This window comes from Acanthochromis polyacanthus, chromosome 18 (assembly GCF_021347895.1).
Source record: "Acanthochromis polyacanthus isolate Apoly-LR-REF ecotype Palm Island chromosome 18, KAUST_Apoly_ChrSc, whole genome shotgun sequence".
Classification (NCBI taxonomy): Eukaryota; Metazoa; Chordata; class Actinopteri; family Pomacentridae; genus Acanthochromis; species Acanthochromis polyacanthus.
Window position 1 is genome coordinate 11,576,944 of NC_067130.1, and position 17,680 is coordinate 11,594,623.

Here is a 17,680-nt window from a genome sequence, read left to right on the forward strand (position 1 = left end):
TAAATGAAGCTTGTAAAAAATAATGAATAATAATGAGTCCTGGAATAACAAAATAATCATGAAGCTGGCAGGAGACTGTTTTAGAAATGATGTGTCAAAATGAAACAAATTATGCTTCATTTAGCACCGATTTACAATCACAACATGCAGCTTTAATTTCCCAACTAGTATCTGGAAGTGACGCTTCCCATTTCAGTGTAACTTGTTTCACTTTTATTCTATGTGTTTGTGTGTACTGTTGCATGGGATGGAAATACACAATTTGCACCTGACGGCAGGACAAAGACATACATCAAGTGTCAGTGAGTCTGCTTGAGTGACCTTGTGTTGTAGCAATAGGGTGGGTCAATACACACACACACACACACACACACACACACACACACACACACACACACACACACACACACACACACACACACACACACACACACACACACACACACACACACACACACACACACACACACACACACACACACACACACACACACACACACACACACACACACACACACACACACACACACACACGGCATTAAAGCAGTGTTCATGTCACAGGAAACTGATTCACGTGTGCTCACACAACACACCTCAAAAGAGACACGTTTGAAAAATGTTTGCTACGTCTTTCCTGCTTGTAAAACAGTGTTATTAAAATTATTAGTAACCTTCTGCTTTAATTACAACTTTTTAATACACTCTTTCGGCACCCAGGGGTGTTCAATTTTTAATTTGCGTGTTAATCAAGAAGGGGAAAGAAAGCAGAATAAATTAAACCCAATAGCAGCGAAAAAAAAACACAAAGCACAAATGGAGCTCTGATAAGCCCCTTAGAGCTACACCTGTCCATCTGTCAGCACTGGAAACGCAAAATCCCTCAGCATTCTTTATCCAGGATAATTGGCCAAGTGAAGGTACCTGAGCAGCTACGTGGAGGCCCGCTTGTCATCTTCAGACCTAACGTCAAAGGCTCCATTAGCCGCGACTACTCAAGGAGCTGTTGTTCTGTGTATTCAGTTTTTTTTCCATTTCAAATGAGAGACCACCAACCGAGATCCACCTGGGATATATGCCCACAATAACGCACTGTGACTAGTTGGTCTGTCCCGTCCGCCATTTATGCCGAGGCACTGATGGACACAGTCGGGGAAACAGCGATACAAAAGATTTCCACAGTACTGGCATGATCCCAAAATCAGTTATCGGACTGATGTAATGACAGATGATGTTCACCCTGACACGCTGAAGACTCAAACTGTGCATTACTGTGTGCTGCTCACTCCGACTTCACATTTGTATGTATGAGATAACTTACATTTCACACAGTATCATTAAGGTTTGTGGTATTTTCTGTTCAAGGTTGTTTTTCTGCTTAAATGCTCCTTAAGCGTTAACAAAATTTGAATAATTTGGTGAATGTGTATCAGTGCACAGTTCCATCAGCTTCCTTTATTGGAATATATTCATGAAAATGTGATAAGATTACATAAGTTAGAAGCATGAACTGTGATACAGTGTGGCATTTTATTGCTGCAGTCTGCCAAAAATGAGATTTGTGTTTTTAAAATGAATTAATGCGTTTCCCATTGTCTGTGCATGCTTTGCTGTGTTTTAGGGTAAATAGAGGGGGTGACACATAAAATGATGGCTACTTTCTGATCTAGAACCTGGACTGTTGGAGCTACATACAAAAATACTTCTGTTTTTTTTTTAATTTAGCATTTTTAATCTTCATTTTTGGAGGAGTGGAGGTATGTATGGGGAGTGACAGCATAGCCCGAATACTTGCTGATGGTAGAAAAAGCCAAACCAGTTACAGCAAATTATGGTTTTATCAGTTTTGCATTTCATTAATTTTTTTTGGACGCCCATTTTCACATTTGCACTGATTAATTTGGCAGAGCAATGCTTAAACTTTTGTGCTGCACATAAGCATGAAACTTTTTCCAATATTTCGGTGCTTTTAAAAGATTTCTTCTGAGCATAAATCGCACTGAATTAGGTCAGTGGAAAAGGCTTGGTGAGTTAAAAGCGGACTAGGTAAAACTGCTGTGAAAGGGATGAAATGATGAATTGTGTATTTGACTGATAGAAAATTAATTATTCTGCTGCATTTTACATTTTTTAAGCAAAATTGCAAACATTTTGTGACTACAGCTTCTTAAATGTGAACATTTCTTCTGTGATAGTGGATACTGGATAGTCTATGCTGGCAACCATGCGGTCTCAGACCAAACAATGAATTGATTAATCTATAAAATAACTGTCAGAATGAAAGCGAAGATGACCATTAATCACAGGTCTAAACTGTGTCTGTTGAGTCTGGATACTGAATGAATAACCACACAATTATGTACGGAGTCAACAGCAGGACCAACAAGGCAGCCGATAGGAAATATTGATGCAGAGCAACGATGAACGTGAAATAATATGGAAAGATGTGCTGTGGTGGTGGTGAGGGTAAATCAACCCGCTGCTGCCTGTAAATAAACAGTACCAGCTACGATTCGCTCCAAGAGTAAATTATGAAGCACAGTTCAGTGTTGTTTGGCTGACATTTGGAAATTCCTGGCAGGAAATTCCCTTTATCTAGCAGCCAGCCAGCCAGCCAGCCAGCCGGTTTAGCCCAGCCCAGGCCATCATAGTCATCATCATTATCATTAGACATGGAGTCAGTTGCTCTACATCACTGTTGGACAGACTTGCACATTCACAGACAGTGTTCCTCTCCGACTCAAAACAACAGAGTCACAGATATGGAGAGAGACACAGGCGGCGAGATAAGAGGATCCTTGAATGTGCGTGAATGTGTGCACGTCTTCAGGGAAGGAAACATTTCTTCCCGTGTGCCTGAAACAGACATAAAAGACTCCATGTCCGTATGTGTGTGTGGTTTGGACCTTGTCCTTTTCTTCCGTCTTCTCATGAGCCAAACCCTTTCCCTCATGTTACATAATGTTCTTGTCTGCAGAGACACACTACACTCTCAGTACTTTTCTTAGTCTCCCCTGCTGAAGCTGTTGTCAGGTTCCCATAACAATAAATATTTTGTGCCGATTCAAGATGAATCATTAAAATGAATGAGTATGTTTGTGCATGAATTAGAATTTCCATCCTGTCCACACATTCTGGTTTCTCTTTCAGCCTCATATAGTCATTGTTCCAAGCTTTGTTGTTTACATGCAGCAGCAATTGAAAAATTTGAATACGTAGTCATACGCACTACCTACGCTATTGATTGTGATGCATGACAAAACAACAGTTTCACAAAACACACCACTTTGTATTCATTTCTTTAACTTTTGACAGACTTACTCACACTGTCAGACAGAGAGGTAGAAAAGTGGATCACAGTATAAGGTTGGCAGGAGTGAGCAATGTCACAATAGCAACAGACAACACTCTCTGCAATGCCATTTATATTGTTACAGTGCTGGTACTTATTTACTTAACATTGCTTGGTGTGCATTACTGAAGGCGCCGCAAAGCAAAGAGCAAAAGCAATGTTCTATTCCTCTTTGCCTTTTTGCATCATTGTGAAGAAATACTTTCATTTGTCTGGCATATATTTCATTGAATGAGCCAAATACACACATTTATGTGTTATTTTATCCCATCTCAGTTTGTTGTATCAACTAGGAGTCACTCACTCCTAGTTGGAATATATAATGTAAAGACAGTCAAAAATAAGGAAGGTCAAAGTCCAGATTTGAATTTAAAATGCTACAGATACCATTTTCAAATGTTGCACACAATAAAAACAGACTTGACCATTCAGCCTCGTATTTGACTTGACCCTCTCGTTGCCACAGAATACGTTTACAAGAACAAGATGAGTGCTGGGATACGTCACAGAGAATGAATGGATACAAAAACAGAAATGTCATTTAACATATTCTAGCACCCTTTGTTCTGCTCCATTTGCGTTGTCATTTCTACACCTACAGCACATCCTCACCTGATGATGCGCTGGGCAGCATACTGGTGGAGACATCGAAACTGGGCTGACATGTTGGCAAGTGCAGCGAGACAGTTGGTGTGTAGGTACTTGTCCTAGAGAGGATAGACAGAACAATGGTATTACTGTTTAACTGCAAATTACTGTTAATTTACTCTTGAAAGCTCGATCATGACGAATGCAGAAATTATCTTTCTTGGCAGAGCACAAATTGTGTGCATGATGGTGTTCATTTTACCCTTGTCCGGGTCATGTTGAACTGAATAGTGCGGATGACCACCAGGATGAGCAAACTGCCGAGTGAGATCTCCGTCAATGACCTCTCCGTATACCACGAGATGTTCTTCAATACCTGTGTAAAAGAGAGCGAGATGGGCAGAAATGTGAGATGTCTGTCAAAAACATCAGGAATACTTCAATTTATTCCAACGACTGCAAATAATGCACTAGCAATAGCAGAGATGTGAAGCGTGTAATAAAGTGTGTGACTACCTACCACCTCGTGAATGGAGCGATTGAAGGCATCATCCTCTGTGAGTATGAGGAGAATAATGAGGGCCATGTAGACATGATGAGAATTTCTTTCCTCTACGTGGTAAAGGATCTCAAGGATGGGCAACACCTAAAAAGCACAGCGGGAGAGCAGGAAAAAGGCCTGAGCATGTATGTAGGTTGAACACACTGAATCCTCGTTACAATACTTCTGATTTTATTTGGATTTTAGCATAACCACATTAGATATGTGTACACATTCCCCCACTACTGCAAAATCTCCTATTGTTTCTATTTGGGGAACCAAAACCAGGAGATGAGACAAACTGATGCGCGTCACTGGCAGTTTATCATCACAAATTAACCACTCTCTTTCTAAAAGCATGGTGAGAGAGGCGGCGCACGTGAAAACACAAAGGGACAGACTGCAGTTGTGCAATGGATGCCACTAAAGAGCTTTTTCTCTACAAAACCAATTTCAAAAAGGCATAATTTGTTCTATTTATGGACGGCGGAAAGTAGAACAGATGGTAAAAGTGATTGGGTAAAGACACAGCAACCAAAAGATCAAATTCTCAGCCTCATCATCAGGGTGAAAGCAGTTGGCATGGTGAGCAATGAATGCACACAGTTGCAGCGTTAGCTCATTATGCTGACGTGCAGTGATGCTTTATTGTTCAGCAGAGAAAGTGGCTAGACTCATTAGTTGCCCTCCCCCAACATAATAATCTCAGTCTAGATCTGTTAATGATGATATTTTATTGAAGCTTTAAATTGGGAGGAACACGGAAAGGTCAGAGAGAATTTAATAGCATGACAGTTTAGATTGTAAGCTAAGATTGTTTCTTGCACATGAATTGTCACAAGTCTATTTTGATTACTTTCATTGCTGTTCCCACTTCCATGTCCCTTCCAATAAGACTATGTTATGTGAAAGAATGTCTACCATTTTCATATGCAATTCCATCTGACATGCTGAGCTAAAGATTGATTTTCATTCACTAAATGCCTTAGTACATTCATTCTGCTGTAAGGAATAACTGGCACTGTCCCACATGGACAGAAAAGCCCCAGCTGCTACTGCATACATCTTGCCTGTTTACTGAGCCATGGCATTGGTCCGAGATGAAACAATTTCATGGCCGTGCATGGAAGAACTGCATAATGTGTTTTATTAAGCATTTCCCAAACACACTTTGATTGATTTTTAACACCGCTTTTCTTTGCTGAACATGTCAGAATCAGACAGGAAAAATGAAAGCTGAGTGTCGTCATTCCCGGCCTACCCACCAGATTGTCCATGTCAGTTCTCGACAGCACGTACGTCCTCATGTTGGCGTTCTGGTGAAGCAGGGTGTACAGTAGTAGCGTGGCTTGGTCAGAGCGTTGCTGCTCACACAGAGCTGTGTACAGACTGTTGAAATTGATCTGGAAAGTGTGAGGTTGCTCCACAGGCAGCGATGATGTGTCTAAATGGTCAAGGGTAAATATTAGCAGGGTTACTATCAACTTTCAACTTGACCTCTCATACACGTCAGACATATAAACAACTGTCTCAAATACGAATAGCACAAAAAATGAGCATTATATCGATTGTACCTTGTGTGTTTCTGAAACAAGTAATAGCCTGGCGGTAGGGGTTGGGCCAGTCAGGCCCATCTGTTAGATTGGCTAGTACCAGCAGTAACAGAAGGCTCTGATTGGACAAAGGTAAGGGGTCATGTTCTTGGTCTATCCCGGCTTTGCTGCCAGCTCCACCCAATGTAAAGACACTCCACAGACCACCTGCAGACAGAGACACACAAGTTGGACACATAAAAATACAAATACACAGGAAAAATCTTATGCTTCTTTCATCACTATTGTTTCTGTAGTTGATTAAAGTGTCTAATCTGTTTCTATATATTATGTGAAAATTTGAGGTTATTTCAAGAATTGCCAAAATTATTGGCCTGCGAAATGATTTTGGGACACCCTGCATTCGTACAGTTAATCAGTCATGAGATTCATGAGGCCATTTCACTGACATGAAACAAATTGGTATTTGATGCATAGAATAATATTATTGTTTTCAAACAAGAGATTTCCGCTATAAAAACAATCACTCAAGTTGTTACAAGAGAAAGGATGGATCGAAGCTCCGACAAATGTCACAAAAATGTAGACAATTTCAAAGGCTCAAACTTAGTGGAACCTGTCCGTCATTAATTTGGTGAACTGCACCTGCATTACTTTGACTGAAGGGTAGCTGACTGTACACATCCTATATAAATTATTTAGATTATTAAATTATTCATAAAAAGCAATGGCGAAAATGGCAAAGACAAGTGAAGTCAGCTCAGAAGAAAAAAATGGAGATCACTGTACTTGACAGCTCAGCAAAAACCTAAACCATCCATCCACAGCAGTTGGACTTTTAAATAGCCACATAGGCAAACCCAGAATTACCACAGCAGACTGGACTGCATAAAATAACCATAAAATTAAGAAAAACTGGTTTGAAGCAGAGGCAAGGATAGCTTCAGAGAAAATGATCAAACACCTCAGCTCACTGACCATTCGAAGTAGGATCAACGAGTGCAAGGACGGAGGGAAAAAGATACGGCAGAAACCGTTCATCAACCAGGATTAAAAGTACAAAAGAACATGCAGAGAAAGGCAGCAGCTCTCAGACATTTTCAGACAAATTCAACCTACAAGGATCTGATGGTAGAATTCTATGTGAAGAATGCCAGGAGAAGAATTTCAACCAGACAGCACTGAGAGTACAGTAAAGCATGGAGGTGGGAAAAGTCTGGGGGCTGCCAGCCGCCTGCTGAAATATTGTGCAGAGGAAAATCAAAGTCTTAGAATTGCCCTTCCAGAGAACTGACCTAAATCCCATACAGCGCCTATGGTATGCTACGGAGGAAGAAACATCAGCTTGTCAGTGTTCTATGTGGGTGAACTGAAACCTTTGCTGACTGAAACATGGTGGAAACTTTTACCGCAGCTGTTATAGAAACTGACTGATTCCATGCCCAGATGCTACCAAGCAGTTCTGTATTCTACAGAATAGCAAGCTAAATACCGAAGCATTGCAACTAAGATCTTTAATGAAGAGTCGTCCAAATATTTTCTACTCATTTTGAACTAGATGTGTTGTTTGATCATTTCCAGTCCAATATTTTGCTCCTGTGCTACCTCTCTTTAAAGAAGCCCTATTGGCTTTGTATTGATTACAATAAATACCTTCTGGTAAGACTGTAACATCACTTTTTAAGTTGCCATATGGAACCTGTTAGCAAACAGTTGCTTATTTACACACTAAGCAACTCACTGAATTCAGCTGACTTTACGTTTGTGTCACTCCGACAAATGCAAATCCAATATTTGCTCTCTTTCAGCTCCTTTTTTGGTCTCTATCAACTCCCAAAAGAAATCTGTGATTTTTTTCTCTGCTTTTCTCGCTACTTAGTCATGAACTTTATCTGCTTTTTGGTGCTAAACTGGTAGTTTACAATGGGTTTTAAGAGCTGTATTGCTAAACGCAGCTTCTATTTGGAGCTGAAATTGATGCGGTGAGAAGAGTAAGCATGAATGTGAACAGAAAGCTGCAAGGCAGAAAGCTAAACAATGATTTGAAACTGACTGTATAGCCCCATAAAGACAAGTTGTGAGAGACTCCTTTCACATTGTCATTTAAATACACCTGAGCACAGTGAAAAGTTTCAAGAATGGATTGAGAACTGCAGCTTTCTTAACAGAAGGGTAACTAAGGAGGCTTCCATTCAGAAGAACAGTTAGCTTATGTATGACAATATTTCTATAGAAGCACTGAAGTATTCTCAAAAATGACAGCTCTTAAGCCATATAACTGATTTACCCTTGACTAGGAAATGAGTTGCAAAAGAGTACGTGCAGTTAGACTAATGTAATCAAGACCAAAGTGTGCACAATGGAGTTACGCACAATTGTTTGCAGCACCTGAAATTTAAAACAACATAGACGGCGCCACAGAACAAAGAGAAACTGGAACTACTGGCCAACCGGAGCGGGGTTAGTTTTTTTTTTGTGAGAGACTGAGCGAGGTGAGAGAAGTTCTTACAGCGCCACTGAAGTGCTGGCGCTTTCAGGCATCACGAGAAACATTAACACCAAGGTACACAGATGACAGTCTCTGGCTCCTGCACGTCTAGCCAGACAAAACGCACAAACCAAGCACCAGAGAGAGGCTGTGTGCTGTAGGGCTACAAGCTACTGACTTCGTCGAGAAGACAAGTAGATATGTTGCCATCCAGAGGTGAAGGTTGGAAGAACAGAACAAGTCTCTGGCTGAATTTACATATTCTCTCCTTGATGGAAGAATAATGTTAAAAAGTCATTGTGATCCCCATGATGAAACCGGTTTATTTGGTTACTGACCCTGAAAGGATAACTGGAAGTGAACAGATGCTACTTTATGACATTAAAGTGGTGATTTGCTTCATGCACACCAGCATCCTATGTTATTAAAACTTTAATTCAGGGTGAAAATGACAGGTGACATTCTAGTGTTTCCTCCTTGCATGATGAAATAAAGGCTGTTTAAATGCTTTTTCTTCCTGTTCCTTTAATGTTTATATGTTGATTTGCCTCTAAATTCACGAATGGCTCGCAAAGGGCTACTCCGACATTTGTTTGTATGAATGTGTATGCAATTCCAGTGAGGAAGGGAAAGAATTTGTTTATATCTGGGAGAAAGGATATCAACAAAGAGCTTTCACAACAAAAAGAAAACCCCAAGAGAGAAATGACATAATCTGACTGGTCAGTCTGTCTCTCTCTCCACACACACAACAATCTTCTTTCTTTCTACAGAACAGAAAGAGAAGTCGAGTGTGAGAGAAAACAAGATCTGGTGAGAGAGGGCCAAGTTGTGACGAAGCCCCGTTCATCTCATCACTGGCACCACAGTGACTAGCCCGGCAGTGTCAGGGAGCCCGGTCTGGCAGCCACATTTCCTGCACTCTCTCACACACACACACACATTCACAGAGCCCTATTTTACCTTAGTGGGTGCTGTTTGTTATCCGTCTGGCTCGGTTCCCTGTGCCTGTCTGCCTGCCCACCACATAAACCCAATAATGCTACACTGCTTAGGCTGCTCCGGCCCTGGCCAGCTGCCCAGTGGAAAAAGAGGAGGAGGACACGACGAGGAGGAAGGGGAAAGTGAGGAAAAGAGAAGGTCACACACTGACACAGAGGCTGGCATGCTGAAATCAGAATGTGGGCTTCAGGCTTGAGAGGCTTTGAAGGCATCCTACTATGAGAGACAACACATCTGCACCTGAAATGTCTTACTTCACTTGTAGTACGAGTCTGGAAGTGATTTTTTTTTTTTAGTAGATGCATTTAAAAATGCATTCAATGTGCTCAAAAGCAGACTAAATAACAGCGAGTTTCTGCAGCAGAACATGAGCTATTAACTAAGCCTTGGCTTTAGGACAGAAAGACATGACGTCCAAATCGTAGTATTACATAATGACCATCACCATCCCAGACATTACTGCAGGCACAAAGTCAATTTCTGTATTCAAATGAAAATATGAAGCAGGTTGAAAACCGTCTCTTCTAAATCCACATCTGTTGGATGATATCTACTTGACAAAGCTCTGACCTCTTATCAAATCTCACTTCAAACATAAGGGCAGATCAGAGTATTGAAATCATAATATTTCCAAGTGCTATTACCAAATCATGGAATTGCATTGGTTTCAAAAGGTAAATTGTCACAATATAATCATAAATTAAGCACTGTGGTGTTACAGAGACACCCTGACAAATTAATCATATTCTCCAAGTGTAACACATCACATCATCATTTCTATATTTTTTCAGTGGTTGAGAAAATCATAAATTACCAATCCCACAAAAATCATGTTTCTTGAAATAATTGCAACATGATTTTTTAGACATATTGTTTAGCTCCAAAACATGGTCCAGCGCTGCACGTAATGCGCAGTTAGCAGACTAGTAGTTTAGTTTTTCATACTATTACTTAACTTTCTTTAAACAATGCTACAGCTCTTCTTATTCTGGTCTTAATTAAGCTGACATGTACCCCTTAATATTTCAACAAAGCACTTTTTCTGTTGCAGTACTTCCAATAATTTAACTGTGCTACTAACATGGCTGAAGCTGGAAATAATTTCACACAGTTTCAGCTGAGAACATTGCAGACAGAGATGGGGATGGCTGGTGAACAGAGACAGACACGATGTGCTACTTACTTGTTTAACTTGCATAACAGTGAATGAGATACAACATCGGGGCTTTAGGCCAACGCTTTGGACGAGCACGCAGATACATGCACGCACGCAGAGACGATTGCCAAAATTGTGATGATTATCCAAAAAAATTCAAGTCGAGAAACACGCTGTCCAGACAAATAAATAAACACACTGTTCTGATAAAGTCACACAAATATAAAAATGCTCCAAGCACTTTTATCCAAACCCACTCCAGAATCCTTCTAACATAAACACACACAGCATATGAGAACATTCCAAAGACTTCTTTTTGAGTTATTATATCCTAACAAGAAGTTACAAATCCTTTACCACCAACACCCAAATGACAGTAGTCCCCAGTGTAGACTGGAAATATAACATTTTATGGTAACTTTGCTATACTAATACATACATGTAGACACAAGACACTGTTTGTGGGGCTGTAATGAACTGATTATTAAGAGTGTAGACTGCAGTTAAGCAGAGTTCCTGCAGGACTTCTTCAGAGCTCCTCCCTACGTCAGATGTGGAACATGAGCACTGCACAGGAATGACCTTTATGCGTGTCTTTTGACACACATAAAACCTTGAAACCAACAGCTCAATTATTACTGTACGTGTGAGTGAGAGACACGGTTCAACATTTTCATTAGAGGCAGTTTGAAACTTTCTTTAGCCATGAGAGTGGCACTGCTCTAAAGATGGCAATGTTGGTCAGCTGTCACAGCACTTTGATCCAGACTGTTCGATTGATAGGCCATTATGACATTGGCATTTTTCTCTTTTAGTGAAATATCTCAGCCACTATTGATCGATTCCTTTGAAAGTCTGTGCATGTATGTCCACTAAAGATGTAATACTGTTGCTGATCCTGGGCTGCTCATGTGGCAAAACACAAAGTTCTGTTTTTGAATATGTTCAAATACCTGCTAAACTAATGATATTCCCATCAGCATCAGCACATTTTTACAGTCAAAATAAAAGTGATGAGGGATTAAGAACAGAGGAGAGAAACCAAAAACTTCTTTGTTGCTCGTCTGGCTGATAATCCTCCCTGAAGATGCTTTCAGAAGGAGACATCTGAGCACTCAGACATCAAAATGGTTGGGACAATTCAGCTGATCCACTGTACAAATGTGCAAGAATGAGTGTGTCTATATGCCGCTGGCATCAGGAAAAGTAATATCTTAATAAATTTATAAAGTAATGCAATGTCCTATCTTGTCCAGAGCCCTTTGTATGGATTTAATATGTGTATTGTGTTGGAACTGTACATTGTTTATACACCTTTTGACCATTTTAAATTCAGAAGAAATGTTAAATGTATCTAAGCCATATTTCTACAGTCCCACACAGACACTGATATCCATTCATTTCTCTCCAACACTGGAATAAATTACTGCACCAGTGTTGTTGAATTTCTCACAGTGAACATCAACTCTTTGTTACAGTCACATTTTCATTGTTTGGTAAAAGACTGTTCTTTTAAGTTTCCGCTGCATCACCCCACAACAGCGAAAGGCTGACAAAAGTCAATACAGACTTTACATGGAACAACACAGCTGACACAACTCAAACATGTTTTAAGAGCTTCTTAAACTGCTGGCAGTGCTCCAGTGACATAGTACTGCATTTTCATAAAGTTGGGAGACTCACAAAAGATAGAAAAGAAGAAAGGAATAATGCAAATTGAAGCAGAAGGTGGAATCCTGATTTTAATATCTCCAAAAATGCTGAAAGCTACATTTTTCATAGTAGCCGCTTTTCATCAGAATTGGTGATAAATCATCAATTTGGAACACTGACGGTTCAAAAAATACTTGTTTTAAACATTGTTTAGTGATATTCTGACTTTTCTTCAACAATATGGTTGTTTATTGGAGCTTTGAGTGAACTGTGTCAATATTTATCAGATGCATTGCCATGACATTTGTTGCAAACCTTCACAGCACCTGTGCCATCATCCAGTTATAATTAAAGTTTGTCTAGTAATTTGATTTATGACCAAATGAACAGCGTTCCCATCAGTCTCAGGAGTAATTTATGCACTTAGTGAAGTTTAACATGTTAACATGATAGAGAAAACATGTTCAACTTAAAGTACCATTATGGCTCAAGACTCTTAGTCTCCTTTAATCGTCATGGCCAAGCTTGATGACATCATCACTCGTTATTTTCACCGATTTGAAAAAGCTCCTCTATGGCAACTGAAGACATTATGCAAGTGCATTTAAAGGCTGAGCAGCACAAACCACAAGCAATAAACTGACTAAGTACGAAGCTGACGTAGTTCTACTTTAGCTCATGCTACAAAGTTGAAGGAATTCATCTGATATTTGCCGTTACGAGAGAACAACACCCATTTCTTGTGTTTTCTGTGAACCCCAAATGCCTGAATGCATTGGAGACAGAGAAAGAAAACAAGTGTTGTTTCTGAGCTCTGAGTATAAGAGAGCTTGTGTCTTTGTTGGTCTGCGCGTGTGTGTATAAGGGAGGCGGCTGCAGACAGACAGGCTCTAGGGGATTACAGAACAGGACAGGGCACCATAACTCATCGAGCCGATCACTGGCCACAGACAGACAGGCTGGGTTCAATGGTGATGGCTCACTGATAGGAATCTGCCACCAACAACCGACAAAGAGCATTTATCTGTGGGGGGAAACCCAGCCCTATTCTCTCACACAAACATGCATTCAACGCACACATGCACACAGCACATTACCAATGTAATACGCAAAATGTACTCTGTTCATTTTTGATTCATCATTTTCATCCGTGCTTCCATGGCTGCTAGCGTGGTTCACAAAGTCATTTCACAGATTAGTCATGTTTCTCTCATTTTTCAGCCAAAGAGAGAAACCAAAAGGCCTGACATTTTCATGTATACAACTTATTTCCGTGAGTTCAAGGTCATTCGTACAATGCATGAGAATATTTCAATTCACCAGTTTAATTTTGGCGTGAGCAACACGAGTGGTCACGATGACCAAGAAGTAAACAGCCTGTTTACGAGAAGTTAATAAAGAGCATATATTTATATGACGCAATGTGAGGTTGAATTTTTTTCCATCTTTTCACATTTTTCCCTTGGGAAATACTTGATTTCTCCATGTCTGCAGGGCACGAAAAAAAACATACAAATAAAACAATCTGATAAAGAAACAGATCACTCTTTGGATGAACTGCACACCAATTATGTCCACACCAAGGTTAAAAAATGTGGCACAGCATCTTGAGGAGGTGCCGTGCCTGCTTTGTTTTAGACAGTCACGAGTTTGGAAGGAAAACACGAATGTGACTGCATCAAAAATCTTCATTACAGCCATCAGATGCAATAACAAACTGATGAAAATTCAACCAGGATGGAATTTTGCAAAGTTTTCAAGAATGTAAAAGGTACTTACAGCAACCATTTAGATTTCAACTTTAACTTCAAAATTTCCACTAAAAAAAATAAAGCCAGAAATGAAGACTAGAGATCTGTCTACTTGTCTTTCTTGGTACAACTAGGCTGTTGAGCAAAATGTTATCTGAATCAAGAGTTGCCCAAAATTATGATTTAGCTTGCAACAAAAGAGGATTTTCATTTCTTTACTTTTGTTTTTATGTGTGAGTGTGCGTTCTCGTACTTGCCACCCCTGATGCCAGACCATAAAGCAAGCCACCTTCAGCTTTTGGCTCAAAAATGTGGGTTGCAGGTGGACACTTCTCCTGCCTGATGAAGTTGTAGAGTAGGGTCTTCACCAGCCGACTGGTTAAACACAAACTGGGGAAAAGAGAGGCAAATGGGTTTAAGAAGCAAGCTGGAAATATACTTCAATAAGTAATCATCACAATTTAGAAAAATATAGTATTTTTACATGCATATATAGTATATATAATCAGCTGCAAAGGGTTCAGGGTTAGCTTTTTCTCCCACATTCAGTGTTTTGCCTCTACGTTAACAGCATATCATACATCTGGCTTACAACTGTGCTGAATGGAGATGTAAATTCTTAGAAAACAGCCTTATAGTTGATTATTTGCATTCATAGTTTAAACTATTTACAATTAGGTCAGTCAATGTTACAGCTGCATCATCAGTATGATTTCTCTTTTGTGCAAAGCATTGACCCAAAAGGCTTTCATCAAAGTATGGGTTAAGGCTACTATCACTGCGTTCTTTAGTACACTTTTGTTTTGTTAGAGGTTTAAAATGCAAAGCCTTCCACATATCAACAATTATGTAGTCGTCTATAGAACGCACGCATAAGCTCAGCTGCAAAAGTTTTCAAAATAAAAGCACTGAGGTCATCTGGTCCTCTGAAATTACTCTGATTAAAATGTTTTAAAGGGTTCCTTGCCTGCTCAATAGAAGAATGAATGATATACACCTACATTAACCTTCAAAAGTTTGAGGTCACCCAGGCAATTTCATGTTTGCCATGAAAAGTCACATTTTTTTCATGTGCTAACATAACTGCACAATCATCAGTTAGTCTTTCAACACCATTAGCTAACACAGCGTAGCATTAGAACACAGGAATGATGGTTGCTGGAAATGTTCCTCTGCACTCCTATGTAGATATTCCATTAAAAATCAGTCGTTTCCAGCTAGAATAATTGTTTACTATAATAACAAATGTCTAATAAACTGTATTCCTGATTAATTTATTATCTTATTTATTATTTATGTTATTTTCTTTGAAAAAAAAACAGATTTTCTTTCAAAAATAAGGACATTTCTGAGCGGTAGTGTATATGAATACAATCTGTATAATTAACATCAGGAAAATAAAGTTCTTAGGCTAACTTGGCAGTGTTATCTGACCTTAAAGGTCCCATATGGTGAAAATTAATTTTTATTGTGTTTTGTGGCTGTTTGTGGTGAAATGCACCATCTTTGCAGTATTTTGAGCTAAAAAAAGAAGGAAAAAAAACACACTGGGGGGTGGCAAGTGAGACTGATTAATTTGCTGAAAAGGTGCACAATATGGGCCCTTTAATGTTGTCAGTGTGACTGATAACTGTAATATCCTCTTACTAATGTAATAAAAAGCAAAGCCATGACACGCAAAATTACATAGGCGTGCCTCCAGTCAGATGCATTTTGATTCTATTCTCAGTTCCACGTGTGTCTGTATCAGGTGTCAGTTTGATACTCTTTCATCATCAAAAAGCTGTAATATGCAATGTGCAATGCTGTGGTTTCTTGCTAGACAAAATAATTTTAGACAGCATACCAAGTTGCTTTGCCAACAACTGCTTTTTACCTCAGTGGAAATTAACTCAAAGTGCTCCCGTTTGCTTCAACGCTATGAGAGTCCTAAAAGAATATTACCTCTTTCCTCTGTCCACCCATCTAAAGTGTTACTACCTGACTTACACAAAACACCTTCACTGCTTCAGCATGTGTCTAAACTAACAGTATTCAAATGAATTCAGGTTCCAGCCATTTCACAGCACAGGTCAACATCATGCGTTGGTTTAATTTTACTTTCATTAGCATTTTTTAAGTTGTCCAACCAACACATTTACTTTTTGAAGTTTTTAGTTCCTACTGCATGCTTTCACTGACAATCACAGACTATAAAATAACAGTGGAGATGGAGACTGCAGTTAGCTACACTACAGTTGCCCGTTTTAGTTATTTTATTATTAAGAGAATGGCACATGAAGACAATGTTTGGGACATGAGGCTGTGTGAAAGCACAAAGACAGACTAACTGTATCAGAGTGGATCAGACAGTGTCACATTTGATTGGAGAAGAGCCCAAATTATCTGGGATTGCAGTCAAAAAAAAAGTCACTGACAGATTGTGGGCGACCCAATTCCTGAGGCGAGCAACAGTAACATTTTTATCTTTATGCAAACTTGATTGTATGGCTAAGCTGCGATTTTCAAGCTCGTAGCTCTTCAGTGGAGTATAAATGAGTTTGTTTTTTTCCCCCTCACCATCGTCCCTTCATGATGTGCTGGTAGATAATTCCATCACGGAGGATGTCTTTGTGGAAGAGCTGATATGAGAAGAATACCAGCAGCGTGGTCACTGCTTCAAACAGGATGCTATAGGTGATGTCACTAGAAGAACAGATAACAAGAGTTAATGTGAATATATGATAATCTCTCTTAACACAGCTTCATAGGCTCACATTTCTGCACAAGATAATGTTTACATATCATGTATGCTCATTAAGCCGTCAAAACTAACAGGATCTAATACTGTATCTCATTTGCAAATTTGTGTATATGCATTTATGAAGGGACACTAATACAATCTAATTCCCTGGAGGAAGGTGGCAACGCAAGACTGACTTTGCAATGCTCCATGTTTGTTAAGCTTAATGATTCCCTTCAGACATGCTTTAAGCATAAAAACACATTTTTCTGGGAACAGCAATTTGTGTCTTATGTAATGAAAAATCCAGATTCTATAAATATGGTAATATTTTTCATTTCAGGAGACACCTCTCACTTCACTGAAAAAGCAATTCTCTGCATTGGAGATGTGCAGAACTAGCAGAGATGCTAAGAAATGAAGCGACACACACACAAACATACACACACACGTTTAACTCAACCTTGATCCAAATTACTTGATAAGTTGTCAATTCCTAAATTAAGTGGCAAGTATATAATTGATTCATCGGTCTGAGTGGTTACGCAAGCAAAAAAGTCAAAATTCTCGGATTCCAGCCTCTTAAATTTGAGTATTTTCAGGAGTTTTTTTGGGGGTAGAGTTAGTGGCAGTAAACTAAATATCTTTGTACGACAGAATAACATGTTAGGGCATTGTCTTTGGGAAACATTCATCAATACATATGGCATTTTATAGACCAAAAACATAATCAATTAAACGAGAACATAATCATCAGATCAACTGAACGTTGAAAATAGTAATTAACAGCAGCTCTCGTAAAGAGCAAAAAACTTTCCCTTTCAGCAGATGAAAGCAAAAACACCCTTTCAGCATAAAACTCTCATCAAACAATGAA

At 39.4% G+C, this 17,680-nt stretch overlaps 1 protein-coding gene across 1 annotated transcript in view; it reads right to left on the reverse strand.

Annotated features, from left to right (window-relative positions):
• dym (dymeclin) overlaps positions 1-17,680 on the reverse strand; it is a 60,941-nt gene that overhangs the window by 31,555 nt on the left and 11,706 nt on the right. Inside the window, exons 7-13 of the mRNA XM_022203607.2 lie at positions 16,641-16,766; positions 14,335-14,471; positions 6,053-6,238; positions 5,744-5,922; positions 4,458-4,583; positions 4,200-4,313; positions 3,962-4,056 (exon numbers count right to left, since the gene is read on the reverse strand). Of these exons, the coding sequence (XP_022059299.1) occupies positions 3,962-4,056; positions 4,200-4,313; positions 4,458-4,583; positions 5,744-5,922; positions 6,053-6,238; positions 14,335-14,471; positions 16,641-16,766 (963 nt within the window). The remainder of the gene's footprint in view (positions 1-3,961; positions 4,057-4,199; positions 4,314-4,457; positions 4,584-5,743; positions 5,923-6,052; positions 6,239-14,334; positions 14,472-16,640; positions 16,767-17,680) is intronic.